General features: G+C 43.1%; 1 protein-coding gene across 1 annotated transcript in view; it reads right to left on the bottom strand.

Moving 5' to 3' along the window:
* LOC119795836 (titin-like) overlaps positions 1-13,098 on the bottom strand; it is a 166,156-nt gene that overhangs the window by 13,625 nt on the left and 139,433 nt on the right. Inside the window, 22 exon segments of the mRNA XM_038304063.1 lie at positions 118-405; positions 521-1,114; positions 1,247-1,528; positions 1,666-1,968; positions 2,117-2,422; positions 2,570-2,869; positions 2,977-3,267; positions 3,363-3,668; positions 3,760-4,062; positions 4,192-6,258; positions 6,356-6,655; positions 6,762-7,046; positions 7,221-7,514; positions 7,610-9,373; positions 9,468-9,773; positions 9,857-10,159; positions 10,324-10,629; positions 10,740-11,027; positions 11,114-11,410; positions 11,595-11,897; positions 11,990-12,577; positions 12,775-13,071. Of these exon segments, the coding sequence (XP_038159991.1) occupies positions 118-405; positions 521-1,114; positions 1,247-1,528; positions 1,666-1,968; positions 2,117-2,422; positions 2,570-2,869; positions 2,977-3,267; positions 3,363-3,668; positions 3,760-4,062; positions 4,192-6,258; positions 6,356-6,655; positions 6,762-7,046; positions 7,221-7,514; positions 7,610-9,373; positions 9,468-9,773; positions 9,857-10,159; positions 10,324-10,629; positions 10,740-11,027; positions 11,114-11,410; positions 11,595-11,897; positions 11,990-12,577; positions 12,775-13,071 (10,371 nt within the window).

Consider the following 13,098-nt stretch of genomic DNA (forward strand, 5'->3'; position numbering starts at 1 on the left):
ACATCATTATTCTGTTCATTAGCTACATCTTTAGAGATGGCTGGTTGGTATTGGTTTAAAAGTCTCTACAATAATAAGCGATTAATTAAAAATGAGGATTGTTAAACAGCTTCTTACAGAGAATGACGACCTTTATGACCTCTGTGACGACTCCAACAGCATTCTTGACTTCGAGTGTGTAGTCACCACTGTCATCAATTGTTGTGTTGGACACAGTCAGCTTGGAGAACTTGCCAGTGCTCTTGACCTTCACACGATCTGTTATCTTTATCTTGTTGTCCGCAAAATACCAGGAGGAGACAGGAGGAGGCCTGCCGATGATTGGAAGGTCCAGTTCCAACGTCTTACCCGCCAAAACATTGACAACTTTCTGGGGAATGCTGGACAAATCTACTTCAGGCATCACTGAGAGAAAAAAGGAAATCTTATATCACTATGACTAATGTTGCACTAAATCTTTAGGGTAAAATCAGTTTCTTATTAAAGTCAAAATACAGATAGCAGAGCTCTGTTTGGTTACCTCTTTGTTCCTGGACAGTGACCGCAGCAACAAGTTCTTGGGGCTCACTGGCTCCTCTGCTGTTGATAGCTTTAATCCTGAACAGGTATTGCTCTTTCTCATTTAACTTCTCTACGGTGTGCTCAAAGTCTGTTAGTTTCAGTGTTGCCACCTTCATCCATTTGTCAGTACCAAACTTGCAAGCTTCAATCATGTAACCAGTCAATCTGCTGCCACCATCGTGCTCCGGCTTCTCCCAGGACAGAGTGACTGTGCTCTTAGTGACGTCTATCACCTCGAATTTATGCGGTGGAAGAGGAACTTCACAGACCAGGATGACGTCTGGAGTCTCACAGGGCTCACCGATTCCATATATGTTTTCTGGGAGGACGCGGAAGTAGTAAAGCATGCCCTCCATGAGGTTATCAATCTTATAGGAGGTCTTACTGCACTTGGAGGTTACTGTTTTGTAGGCTCTCATGGAGGCTTCACGCCTCTCGATGATATAGTTATTAACAGGAGCACCACCATCAACAGATGGGGCCTCCCAGGAGATGATGGTGGAGTCTTTTGTGAGCTCATTGATCTTGATTGGCCCAGTTGGTCCAGGTGTATCTTAAAATATAAGAAATGCATTTTCATGTCAAATACAAAATAAAAGATCCCCTTTTCAAGCTTGTAAAATGAACATTAATTACAGTAGGCAGTTTAATTGTTGATCAGATACTCAGACAGTTTTTTACTCACCATAAACCTTGACAAGAATACTGACTTCCTGTTTTCCAGCAGAATTCTCAGCTACCAGTGTGTACTTCCCAGCATCATAGCGGTGCACCTTGTCAATGATGAGAGTGGTTGATTTTCTGGTGACTTCGATGAAGCCTCTGTTATGGAGGTCAACACCAGGTTTGCTCCATGTTACAGCTGGGGCAGGACGACCTGTTATGTTCACAAATAGACGAAGAGAGCCACCGGCACGCAGGCAGATTGTCTTTTTGAGGTCGTCGTGGAGCTCAAAATCAGGAGGTTCTATGAGAGACATAGATGATGTGATGCAAAATGTAGTAGAAGGGAATTTCATTAAATTCAGTAAAAAAAAAATATTTTTGGCTGAGAAAAATGAAAACAAATGAAAAAAAGTAATATAGGCCTTTAAAAGGTCTTACCAATTCGTTCCACAGGCTCAGTCTCAGCACATGGTTCACTGAAGTCTCCTGTTCCATTAATGTTGATTCCAGCCACTCTGAAAGAGTACTTCTTTCCTGAAGAAAGTCCGGTTACCACATGCTCTGTAGCATGCAGGGTCTTCTCATGGGCCTTTTTCCAGTCCTCTGCCCCAGCTTCTTGCATCTCTAGAATGTAGCCAATCACATCAGCGCCTCCATCCTCTACAGGTCTAGACCATGCCAGGCTGATGCTGTCAGCATGCGTGTCAGTGATTCGAGGAATGGAAGGCGGAGCAGGGGTACCTAAGAAGTAGGGATGCAAAAGTTAGTTTATCTCTGTCTTTAAATAGTTCACTGATAATAAATTGAATCACTCTTGTTATATTATTAATGAACAGAATATTCAAAGATTCTTATTGAATTGGACATTTAGGACTCTGATGCAACATACTTGTTGGAACTCTGCAGACGACGTAAAGAGAAACCTCGCTGGGCTCACTCTCTCCAGCTTTATTGATAGCCGTTACCCTGAACTGGTAGATGTTGCCTTCAGTCAAACCGGCCACCTTTAGCATGGTGTCCAGGTGAGCACCATCCCTGTTCACCTTTACCCAGCGGGCACTCTTCCTCTCACGTCTTTCCACCAGATAATGAGTTATCGGGCTGCCACCATCACTTTCTGGTTTTAGCCACTCAATTGTGGCAAAGTCCTTCCCTGATACAAGGATCTCTGGGGCCCCAGGAGGAGTGGGCACAGCTAAGGGACAGATAGGAAGATAAACAATCAGTTTAGTGAAATGGTGATTATGAAATAGAGCCTTGAGTAGGTCTCATTGGTATTTTTATATTTTCAACCCAAAGTTTTTCCATATTGATTCTCAAAGATTCCGCTTCTTGTACTTACTGAATGTGTTTCTGGCCACCATTGGCTCTGACTGGAGGTAAACCCCCGCACCATACTTGTTGACCCCCCGAACTCTGAACAAGTACTCTGTGTTCTTGAACAGACGGGTGATGTTGCATGTCAGGTCCTTGCACTCAGGATTCAAGATCACCCAGTTCAACCTGTTGGTGTCACGCCTCTCTACGATGTAGTGTGTGATGTTATCCCCACCATCCTCAAGAGGAGGCTTCCAGCTCAATGTGCATGACTCCTCTGTTATCTTGCTGATCTCAATGCTGCCTTCACATACTCCAGGTGTGTCTAGACAGGATCAAAACATACTTAAAGTAAATACCTTTGCAACAAATGCACTGAATATTGTCTGAGACTACAAGTGATTCAATTGGTGAAGAACAAAAGGCACTTACCAAGCACTTTGACATTGACCTCTGCAGTCTTGGTTCCACTCACATTTCTGGCAGTCAGGATGTATTTTCCAGTATCATCTCTGTCACAGAATTTGATAATTGCCATAGCTCTAGTGGGTGTGTACTGCAGGTGATATTTCTCACACATCTCCAATTCCCTGTTGCCTTTGGACCAGAAAGCCTTAGGATCAGGTCTACCCCCGACTGCAGCATCCAGAACCAGGTCTGAGCCGGCTCTGACCATTACAGTTTCAGAGAGCAGCTTGCTGTCCAAATGTGCTTTAGGAGGCTCTGTTCAGTGGATTAACAGATCTTAAAGTTAGGTCATGTCTTAAAACTTGCTACATATAGTATGGAAGATATTAGTGCAAGGAAAAAACTCTTACCAAAATCAGTCTTGCACTGCACTGAACCTGTGGATTCCGACGGTGTACTGAATACTTGGTTGGCATTTTTTGCAATCACCCTAAATTCATAGGCCTCTCCTTCTCCCAGGGCAGTGACGGTGTAGAAATTATCCGTCACGTTAGTGTAGTTGCACTTGAGCCAGCGGCCCTCACCCGTCAAAGTGTATGGCTTTCTTTCAATAATGTAGCCAACAATAGGACTGCCACCATCATTCAAAGGAGATGACCATTTCAAGGAGACAGTGCTTCTTGTGACATTGGTGACTTCTGGTTTACTTGGAGGATCTAAAGACAAGTCCCAAGATATTTTGTCAGATAAAAATTTCTAATTAAAAGAAACAGTATAGGTATTATGCAACTAAACAGCAAAACTTACCAACTGGGTTTTGAGCAACTGCTCCCTTAGAGGCCTCACTGGCTTTACTGAGCCCAGCACTGTTCATGGCATAAACCCTGAACTGGTATTCCAGGCCTTCAACCAGACCTTCTACCTTGTAGTAGCATTCAAAGCATGGGATATTATTCTCTCTAACCCATAATATATTGTTCCTCTCCTTCTTTTCAATCCAATAGCCTGTCACTTTGCTTCCACCATCGTGGTAGGGTTCCTCCCATTTCAGGGTCATTGTGTTTGCTGTGACGTTAAAGACTGAAGGTTTGGTTGGTGGGCCTGAAGGTGCTGTAATAAGAAATCAGGTTTGGTCATTAGATTTTATTTTAAAAAGACCATGCAATTAAGATGTTTTGATAATGTATTTAATGCATAATTTTAAAAGAAAGGAAAATATAACCTGAAGGTAACACTTACAGAAAGGATGTTCTGCAACAATCGTCTCGGATTCTGTGGGCTTGCTCACCCCAAATCTGTTCTCAGCTGAGACCCTGAATGTGTATTGCATATATTTGGTTAGGTGACTAACGTGAAGAGATGTTCGCTTCACACTGGAGTTGATCAGCTGCCAAGCTGTGGAGCCAGATTCACGCTTCTCTACGATGTAGTTGGTAATGTCAGTGCCACCATCATCCTCAGGTGGTTGCCAGTTAACAACACAGGACTCAGAGGTGATGGAAGAGATTTCAATTGGTCCAGTTGGAGGACTTGGTCTGCCAGTGACGTTAACTTCAACTGTAAATGTCTTCGTTGCTGTTACATTTTCAAGAGTGAGGTAGTATTTGCCTCCATCTCCTCTCATGGCCTCCTTGACTGAGATGCTGGCTCTGTCCTTTGTTACCTTGATGGTGACTCTGTCAGAGTTCTTCAGTCTCATTTCCTCCAACCTCCATGAGACTTTAGGAGCAGGTCTGCCACTAATAGGAACATCAATGGTGAAGGTGCTACCAGATCTGCATGTGACAAGTTGGTTGGGTATCTCACTCAGGTCAGCAGCAGGCTCAATATGAGGCTCTTTGACCAGCACAGGTGCTAGAGTTTTCTTTGGTTTGCTGTAGCCAGCCTCGTTTTTAGCCTTTACAAGGAAGTCATACTCATCACCCTTGTTAAGCTTTTCAATAACATAGGTAAGATTCTTGGTGCTTCCGACCACTACCCATTTGTCTCCACCTTTTGGTCTAGCTTCTATGACGTAACACTGAATGCGGCTGCCACCATCGTGGTCTGGCTTCAACCAGCCTAGTGACACAGAGGTATCCGTGGTATCAAGGACATCCAGCCTCTTTGGAGATGATGGCTCTGCTGTAGCAATAACCGGTTCAGTGAGCTCAAAGGCCTCCCCCAGACCATGTTGATTTTCAGCTGAGACTCTGAAGAAGTAAGGCACACCCTCGAGCAGGTCCTGGATCTTGAGGATACCCTGTGTGCATTTATCACCAGACTGCTGCCATGTGCGTCGACTAGCCTCACGCCTCTCAACAATATAGTGATGAATACGAGCACCTCCATCACTGACAGGTGGCTGCCAAACAAGTGTGACGGTGCCTCTGGAGACCTCCTTGAAAGCTACATTCTGTGGAGGCCCAGGTGTATCCAATACCTTTACTACAAAGGTAACAGCCTTACTACCGCTGGAATTCTCCAGGTTAACTGTGTATTTGCCTGTGTCATATCTAGAGCATTTTTCAATACTTAAAGAGCTGTAGCCATCAGTAGTAGTTATCTCTGACATCCCGCTCAAATCTCCTTCCTCTTTCACCCAGGTAGCAGCAGGGATGGGCTTTCCTCTGAAGTGAATGCCCAAACATACCGAGCCTCCAGCCTTGACAATGTGTGTTTGTTTAAATGTGGCATCAATGTCCACCTGTGGAGCCGTTAACCTCTCAACAGCCTGGGCAGGTTCTGGAAGTTCCTTGTCTTCACCTCTGCCTATATGATTAACAGCTGCAACACGGAACTTGTACTCAGCTCCTGTCTGCAGACCTGTCACCACATAGTTAGTTTCAGACACAAGTTCCTCATTTATCCTCTTCCACTCAGTTTCTTCTCCCTTCACCATTTCGATGATGTAGCCAAGGATATCCATGCCTCCATCATCAACTGGTTTTGTCCATTCCAAACTAATGGAGGTATTGGTAGAATCTGACACACAAACCACCGATGGAGCACATGGGATATCTCTAGGCTCAGAAGCCCTGATTGGTAAAGAGATGTTGCTTGGAGCCCCAACACCGGCATCATTAACAGCCATGACTCTGAACTCATATTCCACATCTTCTGCTAGGTTAAGCACCTTGTGAGCACATTCGATAATTGGCTTTTTGGTAATAACTTTATAGAACCGAGTAGTTTTCTTTTCTCGTTTCTCTAGAATGTAGTGCTGGATAGGGTTGCCTCCATCAGACGTTGGCGGGATCCAAGACAGTGTAATACTCTCCCCTGTCACCTCAGTGGCATCAGGGGTTCCTGGCGCATCAGGAGTTGCTAGGAGGAAACATTTTAATATTTTACAGCCAGTAACAACAAAGATCACAAACAATATATTCTTAAAAGCATTCTTTTTTATGACTTTTGCACTTACTGTATTGCAACTGTGCAATGATGGGACTGGATTCCAAAGGCCTGCCAACACCAAACTTGTTAACTGCAGACACTCTGAACTGGTACTCATTGGACTTGATGAGTTTGGTTGCATTAAATGTACACTCCTTGCATTCATCAGACACCAAAGCCCAAGATATCTTGGCTGTCTCCCGTTTCTCAATGATGTAATGTGAAATCTCAGAGCAGCCATCATTCTCTGGTGGGTTCCAAGACAGAGTGCACTTGCCCTCTGAAATATTTGTGAATGTGATCGGTCCTACCGGCTCCCCTGGTGTGTCTGCATTACAAAGATTCACATTAAAATAAATAAGTCACAGCTATCCAAAAATAAAAATACAAAAACAATACAATTGAAATGGAAAAAGAATGTCAGCAGTTCTTACCCTGGACTTGGATTATAATGCTCTCCTTTTTGGTTCCAGATCCATTGGTAGCTTCTACAGTATAGAGGCCACGATGTGAGCGGTCAGCATCTCGGACAAACAGGGTGCTGGATCCGGGAACATTAATAATGTCCATCAGCTTTTTGGTAATCTCCACATCATCTCTGTACCAGACAACTTTAGGAACTGGGCGTCCAGTGACGGTCACTTTTACTCGAATGTTATCTCCAGCCTTAACTGTCAAACCCTCGAAGTACTCCGGGCCAAACTCAATATTTGGAGCAGCTGTTTTAAGAAAGTTCATGTTAGTTTTATTGTTCATCAGTAAAAAAAAGGAAAGTTACATCCAGACTATTGGATCAATGGAAGTATTTCAGTGCCTGAATAACAGATTTTTAAAAATTTTATATCCATTAGCTTTAAACTGTAATATAAGATTCAAATTCTGTTGAAACTCACCATTTTCACTTCGTACAGCAATAAAGCCAGAGGAGTTGGATGGGGGACTGACAACACCAATAGCATTTCTGGCGATGACTCTAAACTCGTAACGTTCATTTGTCGTCAGTCCAGGGACAGTGTACTGACAGTCATGTACTTCAGTCAGATTGGCTTTGAACCAGCGACCATGTCCTTGACGCTTCTCGATGCTGTAGCTTGTAATCTTGCTACCGCCATCACGTTTTGGTGCATCCCATTTTAATGTGACTGAATCACTGGTCACATCAGTGTAATCAGGCTGGCCAGGGGGGTCTGAAAGAGAGGGAATTTAAAGAGGTAACATGGTAAACAAGTACTTCCCAAAACCTCAGATGTTTCAGAATGTTAACGTCTTAACTGGGACTTACCAACAGAGCTCACAGCCATTGTTGGCTTGCTTTCATCACTCATTCGGCTGAAGCCAGCATCATTCTGAGCGTAAACTCTAAAAGAGTACTCAAGACCTTCAATGAGCTCCAGAATCCTGTAGTCCAATTCTTTGATCAGGACTGTGTTCACCTTTTGCCACATGATGCTGTTCTTTTCCTTTTTCTCCACATGGTATCCCTGGATGGGGGTTCCACCATCATATATAGGTTTCTCCCACTGGATCGTCATGCCATCGTTAGTCACATTGTAAACAACTGGTTTTCCTGGTGGGCCTGGGGGCCTGAACTGGTGCTTGGCAATAACCATTTGTGAGATTAGAGGCTCACTGACACCATATCGATTTTCAGCACATACTCTAAACTGGTATTGAACGCCCTTGATCAAATTAGGGACCCGGAATTGTGTGTCTTCGACACGGGAGCAAGCCATCTTCCAGTTGGACTGGGTGGCATCACGTTTCTCCACTGTGTAGCAGGTAATTTCTCCTCCACCGTCATCATTTGGTTCATCCCAGGATATCATGATATTGTCAGCTCTGACTTCATCCAGGCGGATGGGTCCTACAGGCTTTGATGGTGGTCCAAGAGTATTGACAAAGATATGGAAGGACTTCCTGTTGACCTTGTTGTCAAGACTCAGAGTGTATTTACCCCCATTCTCCTTCTTCACATTCTTAATCATTAGAGTTGCCTTGCTTTGAGTTGTCTTGAAGCGAATTTGGTCACTCTCTTTCAGAGGCAGGCTGTCTTTTAACCACTGAACAGCAGGTCTTGGCTTGCCTTTGTATGGTAACTCAATATGTACATTATGACCAAGACGGATGTTAAGTCTACCACCTGGGTACTCTCTAAGGTCTGCCTCAGGAGTGATAATGTAGTCAATGACCTTAATAGGGCCATGCTCAACAAAGTCACCCTGCCCTTTCTCATTTCTGGCTGCAACTCTGAAGTACACATCTGAGTGCTCCTTGAGTTTCTTGACCTCAAATTCACACTGTCTGCTGACTCCTCCCAATGACCACTCCTCGTCCTTCAGCTTCTTCTCAATGATGTAGTCAGAGATGATGCTGCCTCCATCGTAATCAGGCTTAAGCCACTGGAGTGTCACAGAAGTCTTAGATGAATCTTTCATAGATATTTCTTTGACTGGTCCTGGAGTTTCTGTAGCCTTGACAGACTCATGTGTTTCACATGGATCACCAATACCATTCTCATTCTCTGCTAAGACACGGAAGGAGAAGGATGTTTTTTCTGACAGGTCTTCAATAGTGTATGTAGTGTCTACGCATTTGTTTGTTACTGCAGAGTAAGATCTCTTAGAGGAGTCCCTCTTCTCAACAATGTAATTTGTTATCTCAGCTCCACCATCAAGAAGTGGAGGATCCCAACAGAGTGTGACCTTTCCACGGGTAACTTCCTTGATGGCCAGGTTCCTGCACTGAGCTGGGGTGTCCTGTACCTTCACAGACAGAGTCAGCATTTTAGGTTCTCCAACACCATTCTCTATCTTGACTGTGTACTTTCCAGTGTCAAGTCGGGTCACTTCACGCATGATGAGCACTGTTGTTGTGTCTGAGTGGTGGAACTCATATTTGGGATTATGATCTATGCATTCTTCCCCTTTGCTCCAAGAAGCCATGGGAGCAGGTCTGCCCTTCAGTGGAACAGTCAGCTCAACGTCTTTTCCTGCCTTCAGAATGTAGTGAGTTCTCATGGCAACATCTGAGTCAATCTGGGCTTCCTCTGTAAAGGTTACAAACATTTTAAGGTTAAAAAGATTTAGATAAATCTACGTTAGATATATTTTTTGCCAATCTTAAATATATTTATATATTACCCAAAATATCTTTGGCCTGCACAGGCTCAGTCATCTCTAAAGGTTCTCCTCGGCCAGCACAGTTCAAAGCAGAAACTCTGAAAAAGTAGTTTGTATCTGGTTTTAGATCATGAACTGTGTACTCTGTAGTCTTAACCTCGCCCTTGGAAGTAATCATTGCCCAGTCTTCTTCGCCTTCAACAAGCTTCTCCAGCATATAGCTGGTAACCTCACTACCTCCATCCCATTCTGGTTTTGACCAACCCAGGGTGATTGATGTCTTTGTGGAGTCCACAACCTTTAGCTTGCAGGGCTCATCTGGTGGATCTGTGAATAAAAAAAGATGAGTTAGAGAAGTAGAGTAAAAAAATGGTTGGCATATAAATCTCAAAGTTTATCTTATCACGTACCAACTGGGTCAGCAGCCTTATAGTAGTCCGATACCTCAGAAAACGGCCCCTCACCAGCTTTGTTAATTGCACATACACGATACTGGTACTCATTTCCTTCTGTCAGGTGGTACACCATCTGTTTGGTGTCAGTGATGGGATCTTTATACACTCTAATCCAGCGTGAGCTCTTTTTATCACGTCTCTCTAAGTAGTAGCCAGTCACAGGGCTGCCACCATCCACTCCCGGTTTGTCCCATTCTACTAACATGGTGGACTTGGTAGTAGTGTTCACTTCTGGAGTCCGGGGTTGACCAGGAGTTACTTTGGAAAAAAAGGCAAAAATATATATTATTTTAGGGGAAACTATAAAAATATCAGTGTTTCGTAATAAAATGGTATAAGTAGTATAAAAAAACAAACAAAATCAAAATGAGTATTTAGTGTTACACAATAAGGAAATTATTAAACACTTAAAAACAACCTACCAAAGGCATTCTTAGCAATGACAGGGTCAGACTCAAGTGGCTCTCCAACTCCAAACTTGTTAACTCCCATTACTCGGAAGACATATTCATTTCCACGCACCAGCTTTGAAACTACAATGTGTGTTTTCTCATGTCTCTCTGAAACGGTTGACCAAACCACTCTGCTGGTCTCCCGCCTCTCGACAACATAGTGGGTAACTTTGGAACCTCCCTGGTCAGACTCTGGAACAGGCTCCCAGCTGAAGATTATCCGATCTGCTGTTATTGAGTTGAAATTAATCAGGCCAGCTGGGGGTCCAGGTTTGTCTTAAAGAGAAATGAAAGGCATGTGAACATTAAATATACACCCTTGTATTCATTTCTAATTTTATGAAATAGGATATGACATATAACAGAGAATTAAGTGCTTGAAGTACCAAGTATTTCAATCCTGATTGTAGAAGAGGCAGATCCCAGAGAATTTTTTATCTTAATCTCATATGAGCCAGTGTCAAAGCGAGTGGCATCCTTAATCAGAACAGCAGAAGAGTCTGTTGTACTTTCAACAGACACATTAGAAGAGGTTACCAGCTCCTTTCCATCCTTGAGCCACTCAATAGTTGGCAGAGGCTTCGCAATAATTCCTACGCTTAGTTTTACTGACACTCCGGCTTTATACTGGACCACGTCAAGGTACTCAGGAGGAAGATCAATTGCTGGGGCACCTGTGAGAAAAATATATTTTGAATATCAAACAAATAATAACAAAGCAAAGCATCATGAAAAAGATAAAAACAAATTCATAGCCTACCACATGCATCAACACAGGTGACTGGGCCAGCAATAAGAGATGGGTTACTGACAGACCCAACAGCATTTTTGGCATATACCCTGAACTCATAAGATTCATCTTGATTAAGTCCATATACAGTGAAGCCAAGCTCAATGATGTTTGTAAAGTTGGCCTTCACCCATCTGCCATTAGGGGCTTCCCTCCTCTCCACACTATAGCCAGTAATCTTGCTTCCTCCATCATATGGTGGGCGTTGCCAAGCAAGGGTGACAGAGCTCTTCGTGACTTCTGTGACACGAACATTTGCTGGGGGCTCTAGAGGATCAATGTGGAAAACATCCAAGTTAAGTGAAATAAAATAATTTGTTAAAAGGAGCTTTTCATATTGTATATATAATCAATCTTAAGGTAGTGATTTGAAATAAAAATATCAAAGATTAACATAGGTTTACATCAAACTATGCCTGTTTAGGGCAGTATTGTGAAATAAAAGACTTACCACAGGCATCAATAGCAAGCACTTCTTCAGATGTCTTGCTCATCTTTCCAATACCAGCAGCATTTTCAGCTGCTACCTTGAATTCGTAGATGAGACCCGGACAGATATTTGTAACCCGCCACTGGTTTATTGGTATGGCGGTTTTATTAACCTTCTGCCATAGGATGCTGCTTCTCTCTTTCATCTGGAGGTGATACCCAATTACAGGGCTTCCGCCATCACTGACTGGCTCATTCCAGCACACAGTCAGACTCTCTCTGGAAACAAAGCTAACCCACGGGGTGGACGGAGGACCCGGGATTACTGAAAGAGAACAGCATTTTGGAACAGTTGTTAAGAAAGGGCAATCAGTCATAAAACCACAGATAAAGAACATTTTTTTTAAAATGACTTACCGTAAGGCAGCTTGATCATGACTGGTTTAGTGTCTATGTGGCTGCTCACACCATAGCGATTCTCAGCCTTGATTCTGAACTGATACTCTTCTCCCTTGGTTAGCTTAGTCACCTTGATGGCACTTCTAGCAATGCTAGTTGACACCTCTACCCAAGCAGGAGTACTTGTTTCACGCTTTAGAACAATGTAGTTGGTAACAGGACTGCCACCATCATATTCTGGAGAATCCCACTTTAGACAAACAGAGGTCTCTCCGACCTCTCCTATCTGAACTGGACCAACTGGAGGTCCAGGTCTGTCCAGAACGATGAAAATAAGCGAGATCTTGGTTGTACCTCCTGCATTTGAGGCTGTGATTTCATATTTGCCTGCGTCACTTGAAACGCTTTCTTTTAGAGATACAATTAGGCTGTCAGGAGTTACTTCAGTCAGAAGTCTCTTGGATCCTTTGATGAGAACATTATTTTTGGACACTGTCACCTTTGGCAGGGGCTTGCCAGTGAGAGGAATCTCAAAAGTCAGGTCAGATCCCGCTTTTACATAAACTGTATTCTTGGGATAGTTCTTCAAGTCAAACTCTGGAGCCTCTGTTAAAGAAAATCAGGACAACAATATGAAACATGATCAAATACAACTTCAAATAAAATTTACAGCACACATAGTTGCTCAACTTTGAAAGTGTAGGCAATAATACATTTACCTTTAAGCTACATGCAGATCTGAAAGTTAAGTTATATTTTTATATTGAATAACAAAATCTTGTAGAAAATAAAATTAAAAATACCCTGTATTTCCTTGACGATAACTGGAACAATCATCTCCTTAGGTTCACTGAGTCCAGCATGGTTTTCAGCACGAACTCTGAAGAAGTACTCAGCTCCTTCCCTCAGATTCTTAATGGTATGAGTCAGGTTCCTTACAGTTGCACACTTCACCCACTTGGTCTGACCCTTTTCCACGGCATCGATCAGGTAACCAGTGATTCTGCTTCCACCATCATATTCTGGTCTTGTCCAGGCAAGTGTAACACTGTCTTTGGTAACATTTGCAACTCCAAGTTTCATGGGTGGACTTGGTACCTCTGAAACACACAGTTTTAATTTTTATT

Source organism: Cyprinodon tularosa, unplaced genomic scaffold (assembly GCF_016077235.1).
Source record: "Cyprinodon tularosa strain WSP-4 unplaced genomic scaffold, ASM1607723v1 ctg525, whole genome shotgun sequence".
Classification (NCBI taxonomy): Eukaryota; Metazoa; Chordata; class Actinopteri; order Cyprinodontiformes; family Cyprinodontidae; genus Cyprinodon; species Cyprinodon tularosa.